Consider the following 14,623-nt stretch of genomic DNA (forward strand, 5'->3'; position numbering starts at 1 on the left):
AAGGCACTTAACCTTTTTGAGCACTTCTGATATGCCAGGCTCTATGCTTTGGTACTTCTCATACTTCTTAGTTCACACAGCAGTTCTATTTTATAGGTGATAAAACTGTTCTGTATTACTGAAGGAACTACAGACTTGAGGATTTTCATGTGTAGTTTTTTTTTTTTTAATTTTTTTTTCAACGTTTATTTATTTTTGGGACAGAGAGAGACAGAGCATGAACGGGAGAGGGGCAGAGAGAGGGAGACACAGAATCGGAAACGGGCTCCAGGCTCTGAGCCATCAGCCCAGAGCCTGACGCGGGGCTCGAACTCACGGACCGCGAGATCGTGACCTGGCTGAAGTCGGACGCTTAACCGACTGCGCCACCCAGGCGCCCCTCATGTGTAGTTTTAATAGCAAGACCCCTCCTCTCCCCTCCCCCCCCATATTTGAGGCTCTTTCCATTTAGATTATCATCAAGGAGATTGTAGAAAGGGGGGGGGGTGGTAATGTTATAAATCCTGTTGGCATGTGCAAGAAATTGGCATTTATGCCCCCAAAATAAACATATGCTAAGTGGCTGAAAATTAGGGGTTTACTTAACCTTATGTTCCTTTGCTTCACAGAAAGTCACATCCTATGGCTACAGAATAAAACATGCCAGAGCCTATTCTTGGGTAATGTTTTCTGTTTGGGTCTGAGTTTTTTCTCATTCTGTGGTGTTTTACCATGTGAACATTGCCTAGTTCCATCTGATTTCTTTGTGATACAATAACAAGCAAGAAGTCTTTTTTCCTCTTAACCCATTCATTGTAAAGTCCATTTCTCTCTATCTCATTCAAGCCATCTCTCCCAAGTTGTGCCTTTCGGGATGACAACTGAGTTGGTTTGCTTTTTAAAAATCTGCTTTAGGGGCGCCTGGGTGGCACAGTCGGTTAAGCCTCCGACTTCAGCCAGGTCATGATCTCGCGGTCCGTGAGTTCGAGCCCCGCGTCAGGCTCTGGGCTGATGGCTCGGAACCTGGAGCCTGTTTCCGATTCTGTGTCTCCCTCTCTCTCTGCCCCTCCCCCGTTCATGCTCTGTCTCTCTCTGTCCCAAAAATAAAAAAAATAAAAACGTTAAAAATCTGCTTTAGAGTTATTAATTTTAAAATATTACTGCTTTAATTCATTGTTTCTCAGTCTATGCTTATATAAAATTATAACTTTAGTGTCCACATGTTCAAGTAACTTCTTAAGCAGTAAAAGTACACTACTGCGGAGGGAGGGGGCACCTGGGTAGCTCAGTCGGTTAAGCGTCTGACTTTGGCTCAGGTCTTGATCTCACAGTTCATGGGTGGAAGTCCCGTGTCAGGCTCTGTGCTGACAGCTCAAAGCCTGGAGCCTGCTTTGGATTTTGTCTCCCTCTCTCTGTGCCCCTCCCCGCTCTCGTGCTTTGTCTCTCTCTTAAAAATAAATAAATGTTAGGGGCGCCTGGGTGGCGCAGTCGGTTAAGCGTCCGACTTCAGCCAGGTCACGATCTCGCTGTCCGTGAGTTCGAGCCCCGCGTCGGGCTCTGTGCTGACTGCTCAGAGCCTGGAGCCTGTTTCCGATTCTGTGTCTCCCTCTCTCTCTGCCCCTCCTCCGTTCATGCTCTGTCTCTCTCTGTCCCAAAAATAAATAAACGTTGAAAAAAAAAATTAAAAAAAATAAATAAATAAATGTTAAAAAAAATTTTTTTAAGTACACTGCTCAGAAATTTACCTTTTGTGTTATTGTGATTGAAGCTCATCCAGACATCTACAGGTGCCCTGTTAAAATTGAAGCAATTGTAGAAATGAAAATTACTCTCATAAAGGAACATTTTTTCCGTAAATTTTTCTACTAATTTGCTCTTTGTCCTGATAAATGCTATTGCAGGGAGAAGGTAGAGCTTTTTTTTTTTTTTCTCCCCATCTTGCGATTAAAGAACTGAAAGGGAGAAAAAATTGACTTGCTCATATAACATAGTCATTTCTTGGTAGGGCCAAAAATCATCCAGGTCACCAGTCTTCTGGTCCCAAAAGGACCATCAGTGTGATTCAGAGACTCACTATGCAGTTTTTGATTCCATCCAGATCTTTGTTTCTCCTTTCTTCCCCCTTTTCTGTGCAAAATGTGGCCATTTCACTGTTCATTGATACCCTAGTACAGAATAGATTTGGGGAATGGGGGTAGAATAGGACTGTCTTTTGGTGAGCCTCTCTAGTTCTGATTTACATGGAGTTAAGTTTGAAACAGCTGTGAAATACAGGTTGGGGACCATTTGTAGAAAACATTTAAGGCTGTTTCTCCTTTATCTTACAGTGAAGCACAAAATAGAATAATTTAGAAGGTTCAAAAGATTCTTGTTATTATATTATTGTATCATTCTCTATCCACTTATCAAGGAGACAGCTTTATTCTTTCAGATTCAGTCTAATGGAATCAAAGAAAATAATTTCTTGAGAGAATTTATCTGGGCTCAAGTGATATGTCCTCCCTGAAGCTGTAGCACAATCACTCATAATCTTCTTGTATGTAATTTAGTACTTAATTTTGTATGCAGTTACAGTTGTTAGATAATTGTTTGATATACTTAAATCCTGTCTTCTCAACTAGGTTATAAAGTGCCCCAAAACAGAGATTATGCCTTATTTTTCTATGTACCTTATAGCTTCTAGTATAGAGCTAAGTACAGTGAAGATCTATACAGTAAATGGTTGATGGAAATCTTGCTGGGCAAAAAGAAAATCTTTAACCCAGTTCTAGACTCCATCAGTGTTACTCTGACTATCCTTCCTGTGGGTGGTGGCAGTGAGGGTGTTCTCTTCAAGGGCTCCAGTGCCTGCAAAGTAGAAGGGAAATAACTTGGGCACAGGGGATGAGAGTAGAGGCCAGGAGCTCCCTCCCTGTTTAGAATGGCCGTTGCTTGGGGCGCCTGGGTGGCGCAGTCGGTTAAGCCTCCGACTTCAGCCAGGTCATGATCTCGCGGTCCATGAGTTCGAGCCCCGCGTCGGGCTCTGGGCTGATGGCTCGGAACCTGGAGCCTGTTTCCGATTCTGTGTCTCCCTCTCTCTCTGCGCCTCCCCCGTTCATGCTCTGTCTCTCTCTGTCCCAAAAATAAATAAACGTTGAAAAAAAAATTTTTAAAAAAGAATGGCCGTTGCCTCACTGCTCTTTTTGGAAGGAAGTCGATCCCCCACATCCCCAAAGGAGATCAAATACAGCCGTAAACAGTGAACAAATAAATAATGGTGATTGCTGATGACAATTCCAAGTGTAGCAGTTATAGCATCTTACCACGTGCCGGGCCTTGTTTTGCCTTCCATTCCCTCAATTAAACCATATTACAATGTTATTAAGTGGGGTACTGTTGTTGTCTTCATTTTATGTGGAAAAATTGAGGCACAGAGGTCACCAAAGGTTACCCAACAAGGAAAGAAAGGAGTGGGATCAGGAAGAGACCAAAATGCAGAAGGAAGAAGCACTTTGAGTAATCAGGGGACTTTGATTTGACATTTCATTGTTTTATTAATGCTGGACTTCACTAGCATTTACAAATGGAGTCTTAAAAAATGACAATAAACAAGTCCTATTATCAGTATAAGTTCAAAATGCCTTTGTAGAAGGGAAGATTATTTTTGAGCTGATTAACCTGGAATCCTCCTTTATAAGTCCTTTGGATTTCAGCCATCTTTGTGATATTCTGTTTTACTTTAAAGGCAGGTGGTTGATTTCTTTGAGTTCTGGCACATAGAGGTGCATGTTTCTCTATCTGGCCTTTGACCGACATTTCAGAGGTGGACTAGCTGGGGAATCCCAGCCTTACATTCCATTTGAAACCTTTGGTTAAAAACTTTTAGCTAGAACTTCACTCTTGTCTCATCACCAGATGAGGAGACAAGTTGGAAGGGAAGTACAGAGGAGTCTTTAGCCAGCTCTCATGTTCCCAAGTTGTACCATGAGACTGGCTTCCAACCCATGGTACCACAGAGGTTCCTAGTGAGCTCTCTGGAATGCAGAAGTCTAGGAATTTGGTTCTTCTAAGGATCGTGGAAAGAACCTTTTTTCCTTTAACTTCTGAGATATCTTCCCTTCCTTTCATAAGGGTGAGAGTCAGGATTTCTTGATAGGGCATCACTCTTTAAAATGGACTTTGGGAATAATTCATCTGGTTCTCTTAAAAGTATTTGGGAGCTGGTGACTGAGTCCTAACACTTTGGGAATCTGTTCCTGGTATATCACTTAAAAATAGGTTTACTTAGGGGCGCCTGGGTGGCGCAGTCGGTTAAGCGTCCGACTTCAGCCAGGTCACGATCTCGCGGTCCGTGAGTTCGAGCCCCGCGTCGGGCTCTGGGCTGATGGCTCAGAGCCTGGAGCCTGTTTCCGATTCTGTGTCTCCCTCTCTCTCTGCCCCTCCCTCGTTCATGCTCTGTCTCTCTCTGTCCCAAAAATAAATAAGAAATGTTGAAAAAAAAAATTAAAAAAAAAAATAGGTTTACTTACATATAACACACACACACACACACACACACACACACACACACACACACACACCAGTTTATTTCTTCCTCACATAAAAAAATAAAAAGGGGTGCCTGGCTGGCTCAGTTGGTAGAGATCAGCTCTTATCTCGGAATTGTGAGCTCAAGCCCCACGTCGGATGTAGAGATTATTTAAAAATAAAAAATTACTTATTTCACTTAGCATAACACTCTCCAGTTCCATCCACGTTGCTGCAAAAGGCCATATTTCATTCTTTCTCATTGCCAAGTAGTATTCCACTGTGTATATAAACCACAATTTCTTTATCCATTCATCAGTTGATGGACATTTAGGCTCTTTCCATAATGTGGCTATTGTTGAAAGTGCAGCTCTAAACAGAATAAACTGAGGGTTGATGGGGAGTGGGAGGGAGGGGAGGGTGGGTGATGGGCATTGAGGAGGGCACCTGTTGGAAGGAGCACTGGGTGTTGAATGGAAACCAATTTGACAATAAATTTCATATTAAAAAATAAGTAAACAAATAAATAAAAATTAAAAAATTAAATGACAAATAAAATTTAAAAATCCAGAGATAAACGATCCAGGGTTGATAATAGTAGCTCCTACAGTGTCATCAAAGATCCTGGCTCCTCTCTTTCTAATTCACATTCCTAGGGCACCTGGGTGGCTGAGTCCACTAAGCGACTGACTTCGGCTCAGGTCATGATCTCACAGTTCATGAGTTCGAGCCCCGGGTCAGGGTCTGTGCTGACACCTCAGAGCCTGGAGCCTACTTCAGATTCTGTGTCTCCCTCTCTCTCTGCCTCTTCCCCACGCTCGCTCGCTCTCTCTCTCTCTCTCTCTCTCTCTCTCTCTCAAAAATAAATAAACATTAAAAAAGAAATCTAATTCACATTCCTCACACATGGCTTGAATTATCAAGGTTCCCTCATGGTCCAAGTTAGCTGCAGGAGCTAGAGCCATCAGCCTACATTGCAGACCAGAAGGAGGAGAAAGAACCTGTTAGGTGAGTGGACTCCCTCTAAAAAATCTTCCCACTCGTCATACCTAATATGTCCACTTATACACAGGCCAGATTTTATGCATGTGTTTTCACCTAACTGCAAAAGAAGCTGAGAAGTGTGGTCTTTTATTTTAGGAAGCAACATGCTTAGCTAAAAATTGGTGCTCTGTTATTAAGTAGAAAGGGGAAAATAGATGTTGGGCAGCCAATTAGCAGACTATAGCACAGTGGGTGGAACCTTCCTTTAAAAAAAAAAAATCAGCTTTTTGAAGTGTAATTGACATACAATAAACTGCACATATTTAAAGTGTTCAATTTGACAAGTTTTTACATAAATACATACTTGTGAAATCATCACCACAATTAAGGTAATGAACATATCCATCACCCCAAAAGTACCCTTTTGTAATTGTCCCTTTCTGCCCACTCTGGGCTGGGGGTCCCCCAGATCACCACCAGGTTCAAGGATTCCTAAGAGGACTCACAGGATTCAGAACATAGCCGTAGTCACAGCTATGACTTATTTCGGCAAAAGGAATACGAAAGCAAAGTCAGCAAAGAGGAAAGGTACATGGGCAAAGTCTGGAGGAAACCAGGTGCAAGCTTTCAAGGGTTTTCACCCAGTGGAGTCACACAAGATGCACTGAATTGTGACAACACCTAGAGAATACTGTTACCAGGAAAGCTCATTAGAGATTTAGGGCCCAGGTCTTCACTGGGGGCTCGTTGGTTGGGTACCCTCTTCCTAGCACATAGCAAAATTACAGACTCCCAGAAAGGAAAGTTATGCCTGTGGCTTGCACTGTATTTCTGTTGGACAAGAAGTTTACTACTCAGGATGCTGGGGGTAGAGCTAGGACTGAGACAGATTTGTGTCTTTATATTTTCTGTCTCCAGTTCCTTCCTCCCCTTCTCTTTCAAATTCATTCCAGTTATGCCTTCCTTTTCACTATTCTGTGAAATTGGTCTTGTTAAGGTCCGTGTGGCTAAATTGAGTCATCCGTTCTCAGTCTTTCTCTTGACCCGTCAGCAGCATTTGATGCAGCTGACCAGTCTCTCTTGACTTCTAGAATATCCCACTTATTTGGTGTTTCTCCTGCCTCCCTGGTGATCCTTCTTGATCGCTTTGTTAGTTCATCATCTTCACCTCTTGGTCCTTAATGTGGAAGTATTCTTGGGCTTGACCCTGGTGCTCTTGTCTTTGTATATGTGCTCAGTCTATGGATCATCTCATCCAGTTTCATTTCTTTATATTCCACCTTTATGCCACAGTTACATATTAATGTTTTCAGCCCAGAGGCAGACTTCTATATCTAATTCACTGCTCATCATCTCTACTTAGAAATCTAAGAGACCTCTCAAATTTAAAGTGTCCAGTTGATCCTAAATTCCTCAAACCTGCTTTACCCAAAGTTTTACCCATCTCAGTTAATGATAACCGCACCGGGTTATTTCCAGATGTTCAGGCCCAAAACCCAGGAGTTGACCTACATCTTCAATAGTGTATTCAGAATTCAAACCATTTTTTACCACCTCCAGTGCTGCCACCCTGCTACACTACCCTCTGAACTACAAGTAGTCTACTGCTTGCACTCTGGTAGTTGCCTTCTGATTCAACTTTTCCCCCTTCCCCTCTGTTCTCCTTCATTCTATCCTATAGAACAGCTAGAACAATCCTATTAAAATGTAAAACAAGCCATGTCTCTCACTTAAAGCCAGTAGCTCCCCCAGACTCCCCATTTCTTGCAGAATAAGAGCCAGTCCTTATTATGGTCTACACAGCCCCACATGGCTGGTAAGGCCCCCCACCCACCAAACATGTATTTGACTTTATCCCACACCACTCTTACCCTTGCTCACTCTGCTTCAGTTCCACTGGCCTCCTCTGTCTCAAACAGACCAGTGTGCTATACCTTAAGACCTTTGCACTTTTTTCCCTTAATGTAGAACTCCTCAGTGAGGTCTACCCTGACCAACTTACTTAAAATTACAACCCTCCTTGCCCTCTGCTTCACACTCACAATCCCCCTTACCTACTTCTGTTTTAACACATACTATGTATGTGTTAGTATCTAACATACTATGAAATTTTTTAAATATCTGTGTTTATTGTTTGTGACTCTTTTCACTAGAATATAAAAATTAAAGTTGTGACACAAATTTTTGTCTGTTTTGTTTACTGATAACGTCACAAATAACTAGAACAGTGCCTGGCTCATTGTAGGCTGATTGGATAAGTGAGAGTAATGTGACAGAACTGTAATTCAGACCTGGCTATGTCTGGCTCTAAAGCCTTCATTCTGGTCTTAAAAAAAAAAAAAAGTATGTGTAGTTTGTATACAGTGGGCTGCATGGGTCTTGGATCTAAAGCTCTGTGGGGTTTTGCATGTGTGTATACCCACGTGGCCACCATGATGTATCAGTTACTCTAAAGGGTTCCCTTGTCTCATGTCCCTTCCCAATGAATGCCTCCACTTGCCTCAGTTACTGTGCTGTCACCTATCACCATGCATTGGTCTTATTGATTCTTGAACTTCATATGGATGGAGTCATATGTTTGTAGTCTTTTGTGTCTGCCTTCTTTAGACCAACATAGTATAGTGTTTTTGAAATTCCTTCATGTTGTCCCATGTGTCAGTAGCTTGTTCTTTTTTGCATAGCACATTTGTTTGTCCATTCTTCTGTTGGTAGATATTTTAGTTATTTCTGATTTAGGGCTTTTATGAGTGGAGCTGCTCTGAACATTCCTGTACCTGTCTTTTTGTGGGGTCTGCCTTCATTTTCTTGGGTTCTCTTGGGAGCTCGGCATAGGAATAGTCATATAATTAATGTCAACTGATAAACTACCAAGTGCTTTTCTTGAATGCAGTTGTACAATTTTACGCTCTCACCAGCCACACAGGGGACTTCGGTTATGCCACATCTTCACCAGCACTTGGAATTATTAGTTTTTATAATTTTAGTGTGAAGTTATTTTCTGCTGTAGAAAAACTGATTAAAACAGGAATATGATCAGGGAAGGACCCTTTCCTTTTAGGCCTTGGATTCTGTATTTTTACTGCATAAGAAGTACCCAACCAGTAAAACATATGGTAGCAAGAACATCTAGGATCATAATCTAATTCAGCCTCTTATGCATTGCGGCACCTCCAGTCAGAACATCTTGCCAGGCTCCGTCAGGCTTAGTCATCCTTGGAGCTATCTAGGGCTGTTGCAGCCAACTGTGTGTGAGTGTGGTTTAAGCAGAAATGTATCTTATTTCTCCAGAGTTTTTCTGTTATGTTAAATGTATGTTGAAAATATTTACTTGTAATTAAAATACTTTCTTCTAACTTTCTAATAAAGTGCCTTGTAGTAACTTAAATTGGGTTCTGGGCTAAGATAGGCCTAAGTTTGCATCTTGGCTCGACCACTTTGTGTGATCTCGGTCAAGTCGCTTAATCCTTCAGGCATCCTTATCTGTAAAACGGGTGGATATATTACCCACCTGTTAGAATTATTATAAGACTTACATGAGATAATGCAGTATGTAACAAGTACGTGTTACATGGTGGGTGCCTAATGAGTCATACACATTTTCTTATACTTTGAAGAACTAGAATGCATTTAAGTCCCCACATCCCTTTGAGTCATACCATTAAAAACAAAGAAAAAATATCTATTGAACCTATTGCCAGTAGTATGGAAATCAGTGTGGTATATCTAGTTTCTAAGCAAACACTGAGAAAATCCAGTCTTGCTATTGCCTCGTTACCTCAGGTACTAAATCATTCTTGGCTTTCTTGTTGACATAGGTGCTGTGGCATAAAGGTTTATTGAGTCAGTAAACACTTGTTGGTCTATGATATGTTTTTCCTTCCTAACAAAATTCTGCTGTATTACCCGACAATTTTTACATGTTATGGAAAAGGAAAGATGGTCCAGAGCCTTATGGGACATGAAAAAGCTGAGGGCAAGGAGTGTAATGTAAGTCATTACTCGTCTTCCCCTCTGGTGTGTATAATCTCCATGAGGCTGAGAACCACATCCCTCTACAATTCCAACGACTAACCTGGTACCCAGAGTACAAGAGATGCTCACTAAATGTATGGAATGTGTAAAAGAGTGAAGAAGGATAACAAGCAGAGGGGAAGAAGTATGTGTCCCAGATTTAGTTCTGTGACTCTTTATATCTTGGATATAGATACATCAGTCAGAAGCTAGAAAATGTTTGCTTTGGAAAGAAACAAAAACTTAACCCATTGAAAGCGTTCATAAATAGCAGCCTTCAATGAGGAACAAAACAGCATATCCAGTCTCTTCCATTTGTTCATCCAGTCATGTTCCCTTTCCTTTCTAGCAGGGCTTGAAGATACATAGTTGAACAACATAGTTCATACGTTTCTTAATAGCCAACTCTGTGGAATATAATAATCCCTTTGATGTTGGCAGAACCAGAGTTCCTTTTGGGCCAGCATGTCTCTGCTCTGAAGGGGAAAGAGAAACATATAATGCTGTGGGTAGGCATTGAGGGGGAGATTTTGGAGGAAAGAGCATGAACCCAGGTGATCCCAGTTTAATGAACCTGAGCATGTTTTAGGAGCGCAGGTGAGGTAGCTCTTGCTCCCAGCGCTAGTCAGTGAATGAGGAGGCATTAGGAAGTTATAACATTTTATCTAACAGATGTTTGCTGAGCAGCTATACTTTGCCAAGCCCTTTGGTAGAAGGCCAGAGGTGTGTGTCACCCAAGGACCTAAAGGAGACTCAGTATGACTGGAGTTTAGAGTATGAGGAAGGAGCGCAGAGAGGTAAGACAGATAGAAAGCAGGGGCAAGATAGCTGCAGCACGGGAGAGAGAGGAAGCATAAAATGGAGTCTGAGAACTCGTTATGACTCTGGTAAGCAGCATCCTTTGTGTGACTCCCCATTTGTCAGAGCCTCTCCAAGGAAGAGAACGTGCTGGATTTGAACCACTTAAACCAGAAGTAGAAAGGCAGTATCCAAAGTTTCCCTCCCAACTCTTCCTAGAAGACCAGGGTAGGCCTGTTTTGGTAAGGCAAGGTCAAGTCAAATGACAGTTGCTGACTCCAGAGCAAGGGACAGTCCTGTCTCTTTCAGTTAGGGGGAACTTCCTCATTGGGTGGCACTGAAGATTTTCTGCACACCTCAAGCACAATTCAACTGAAACCCAAATTGTGGCCATTTAAATCATTTTCTGCAAATGGTATCTATATTGTTTGTGCGGATTATCTCCTTGTTGCTACAGATGTACATCTGTAAATGTTTCAGGTGTGATTAGATGTAAATTAAAAGAGGGACTGGATAAGCAAAACAAACATCTGTACCTGTCCTTGGTCTCCCCTCAGAAATTTCTCCCACGTATTAGGGAAAAAGTGTGTCAGTTTTAGCTTGAGATCAATGGACATCCACAGATTCATGGAATAATACACCTTTTGACACTTGTTTATAAAAGTTAAACAGGAGAGTGCTTTTTTACTAAAGGAGGATGCTGTTTGGCATTCTAACATTCTTTCTTTAGGTAGAGCGGTTTCCCCATCAGATCATCTATCACTTTTCTCCTAAATTCCTTACGTTTGACTGGATTGTCTTTCTCAAATTTTTTGTAGGCTATTCAGCTTGACCCTGAAGAAACTCGTCATGCTAAAAGAAATGGACAAAGATCTTAACTCGGTGGTCATTGCTGTGAAGCTACAGGTAAGTTGAGCAGGATTGTTTGTTCAGGGTCCAAGGAAGCTGGATAACTTTATGCCTGCTGTTGGGACTTGAGAAATACTGATGAGGGTCTGCCTGTCCCTTCCTCCCCTCCCCTCCCCTCCCCTCCCCTCCCCTCCCCTCCCCTTCCCTTCCTCCTTTCCTTTCCTTTCCCCTTTTCCCTTTTCCCTTTCTTTTCCTTTTCCCCTTCCTTCCTTCCTTCCTTCCTTCCTTGCTCCCTCTCTCCCTCTCTCCCTCCCTCCCTCCCTCCCTCAGCCAAGCAAGGAGCAGGAGTATAAGATGACTCAGCTCATGAGACTTAAGGAGTCCCAGTTCTGTCTCTTAGTTAAACCACTCAGTTTCTTTAAACTTTAGTGTCTTTGTCTGAAGATTTAAAATGGTTCTTCCTGCCTTGCATCTCTAACAGGATTAGTATGAAGATCAAGTGATACAGATGCTAAAGTGTTGGATAAATGATTCAGAAATTGCTGTGGTGGCCAGTGTTTGTTTCGAGGTTTTCTGTAGGGTAGAAGAAATTTATAGATTATTGTTTCAAATTTGGCAATTAAAAACTTACTGAACATTTTAGCTTCTGGGCAATCCACCCACTTATTCCTTATACTTATTCAGTATCTTAAAGGGACCCAAAATATTTCACAAGCATTCGTACTCTAAGCATTCCCAAAGTTCAGGAAAGAAGGGAGAAACTGAACTACAGGAAGGTTAAGGAATTTACCTGTTGCCAGCTAATTACCAGGTAGCAGAAGTGGTACCAGAAACTAAAGAGCAGGTAATTTATGTAGTCATTAAACTCCACTACCAGGCCTTCCTTAACTGGTAAGTCCTTCCTAAGGATGACTCCCTAGAGTTTACTGAGATTCTAGAGTCATTAAATAATGATTGGATCCTTTAGCTTAAGAATGGTGTATTTAGTGAATTCTTACTGGTTGGAAAGTAGTGAACTGTATGGTAACTCCTACTAACTAGCACATTTTATTAGCTAGATCACCTATTATGAGCAGTCTATTGTTCTAATAGTGACCTCATTAAAATCCACATCTGTGGCACTCCCAGTATGTGTCCCATACACTGAGATCCTCAGCTCGCTTTCTGAGATAAATACATTATCTTAATTTAGTCCTCAAAACTTAAAGTATTTTAATTACTCTTTATGAATGCCTGCATGTCCCACTTTATATTTTGATTTCCTGTTCATCTTTGTGCATGTAATTCCTCCCAATTCTGTGAAACATTCCCAGGCATCCTGAGTTGAAAAAACAAGTACACGGCAACGATGTGCAAGTGGAGACTTACAGCGTCTTTTCTTTCTGTCCTGATTTTATACCCATTTCTAGGTCATGGGCAGGGTTCCAGTTTTCAGGAACCATTGCCTTTGCTAAAAGCTGTTGCTTTCCAGTACAAACACTGTTGGTATGGTTTTGAAAGTTCCCTGCTGCTTTTGCCATCCCCACAGTCAAATGCCTTTGCCAAAAGAAATAATGTCCTTTATTTCCTGATTAAATATTTAACATTCTGTAAAATTTAAAATTATACCCAAAAACTATAAATATCCTGAATTTTTTATTGCTTTACTTCCAAGCAGCTGAAAGTAATTACAGATGTTATCATTTATCCAGTGGCTTGTTTATTCATTTATTCATTCATTTAATACATATTTACTGAGCACCTATTATATGCAAAGCATTGCTCTAGGCACAGGGGATACAGCAGTGAGGGGATAAAACAGAAATGGGAAACATGCATAAAGCACTTCTGCTCGTGGTGAAGTATGCAGTTGTCTTGAACAAACACTTCTGCAATTGAGTTGTGAATTAAAATAGTTGCTTTTGTAATGGAATAGCATTTTTATGTGAAAGAAGGGCTTACAGACAAACTGGTTATTCAGACTCGGCTACTTGGAAGACATTTTCTTGAAAATGAACAACCTATCACTTAAAGGGAAACAACTGAGAATATTTTTGGCCAATGATAAATAAAATTTGATCTTTCATGTGAAAATTAGAATTTTGGAAAATGTGTCAGTATAAGCCTGACAGCTTCCCAGTTCTTAAGGACTTTACTGAAGAGATCAGTGGTGATAGTAATGGCAGTGGTTTTCTCAGTTGTATAGTAAAATGTGTAGAAAGGTTTGCCTGATTCAGTGAACCCGTGTTTTCCAAATGACCAGTGCATGAGGTTACAAAATCATGCTGGGTAAAAGATCTGTTCAAAGAACAAAATAGACCAATGGATTGGGTTTTGTTTTTAACATTTTATTTTGAAATAATTTTAAATTTGCAGGAGAGATGGCAGGGATAATATATAGAGTTTCTGTATTCCCCTCACCCACCTTCTCCCAATGTTAACATCTTTCTTAACCATGGTACCTTTATCAAAACTAAGAAATTATCATTAGTACAATACTATTAACTAAATTAAAGACTTTATTCAGATTTCTCAGTTTTGCCACTGATGTCCTTTTTCTGTTAATTGGATTTTAATATGTAACAGTGCTATAAAAGTCTCCTTTTTTTTTAACTTTGTATCTCTTTGAGTGTGGATTTTTTCATATACCCAACCAAAACAATATTTTGCAACAAATTGAATACAGAAGCAGGTAGGAGAATCCAACTATTAGCCAGACATTAAAGAGATTTGCAGGGGCGCCTGGGTGGCGCAGTCGGTTAAGCGTCCGACTTCAGCCAGGTCACGATCTTGCGGTCTGTGAGTTCGAGCCCCGCGTCGGGCTCTGGGCTGATGGCTCAGAGCCTGGAGCCTGTTTCCGATTCTGTGTCTCCCTCTCTCTCTGCCCCTCGCCCGTTCATGCTCTGTCTCTCTCTGTCCCAAAAATAAATAAACGTTGAAAAAAAAAAAAAAATTTAAAAAAAAAAAGAGATTTGCAGAGGGGCGCCTGGGTGGCTCAGTCGGTTGAGTGTCCGACTTCAGCTCAGGTCACGATCTCGCGGTCCGTGAGTTCGAGCCCCGCGTCAGGCTCTGGGCTGATGGCTCAGAGCCTGGAGCCTGCTTCCGATTCTGTGTCTCCCTCTCTCTCTGCCCCTCCCCCATTCATGCTCTGTCTCTCTCTGTCCCCAAAATAAATAAACATTAAAAAAATTTTTTTAAGAGATTTGCAGAAATGTAAAAGAATGCTATCTCCTTCATACTGCTGTTGGAAATGTAAAATCATGCAGCCACCTTAAAAATAGTCTGGCAGTTCCTGAAAAGGTGTGACATAGAGTCATAAGGTGGCCCAGCAATTCTACTCCTAGATATTACCCAAGGGAAATGAAAACATGTCTACATAAAACTGCACATAAATGTTCATTGGCAGCATTTATTCATAATAGCTAGAAATTGGAAACAAACCAAGTCCATTGACTGACGAATGGATAAGTGAAAGGTGGTATATCCATGCTACAACATGGATGAAGCTTGAAAACAT

General features: G+C 41.3%; 1 protein-coding gene across 4 annotated transcripts in view; it reads left to right on the plus strand.

Moving 5' to 3' along the window:
• PACS1 (phosphofurin acidic cluster sorting protein 1) overlaps positions 1-14,623 on the plus strand; it is a 155,726-nt gene that overhangs the window by 101,307 nt on the left and 39,796 nt on the right. For all 4 annotated transcript variants that reach the window (XM_047071024.1, XM_047071021.1, XM_047071022.1 and 1 more), the window contains exon 2: positions 11,097-11,184. In XM_047071024.1, the coding sequence (XP_046926980.1) occupies positions 11,097-11,184 (88 nt within the window). The remainder of the gene's footprint in view (positions 1-11,096; positions 11,185-14,623) is intronic.

The sequence above is a fragment of the Lynx rufus genome, unplaced genomic scaffold (assembly GCF_022079265.1).
Source record: "Lynx rufus isolate CCGP_SWC_20201006 ecotype Redwood Valley unplaced genomic scaffold, mLynRuf1.p SCAF_9, whole genome shotgun sequence".
Lineage (NCBI taxonomy): Eukaryota > Metazoa > Chordata > Mammalia > Carnivora > Felidae > Lynx > Lynx rufus.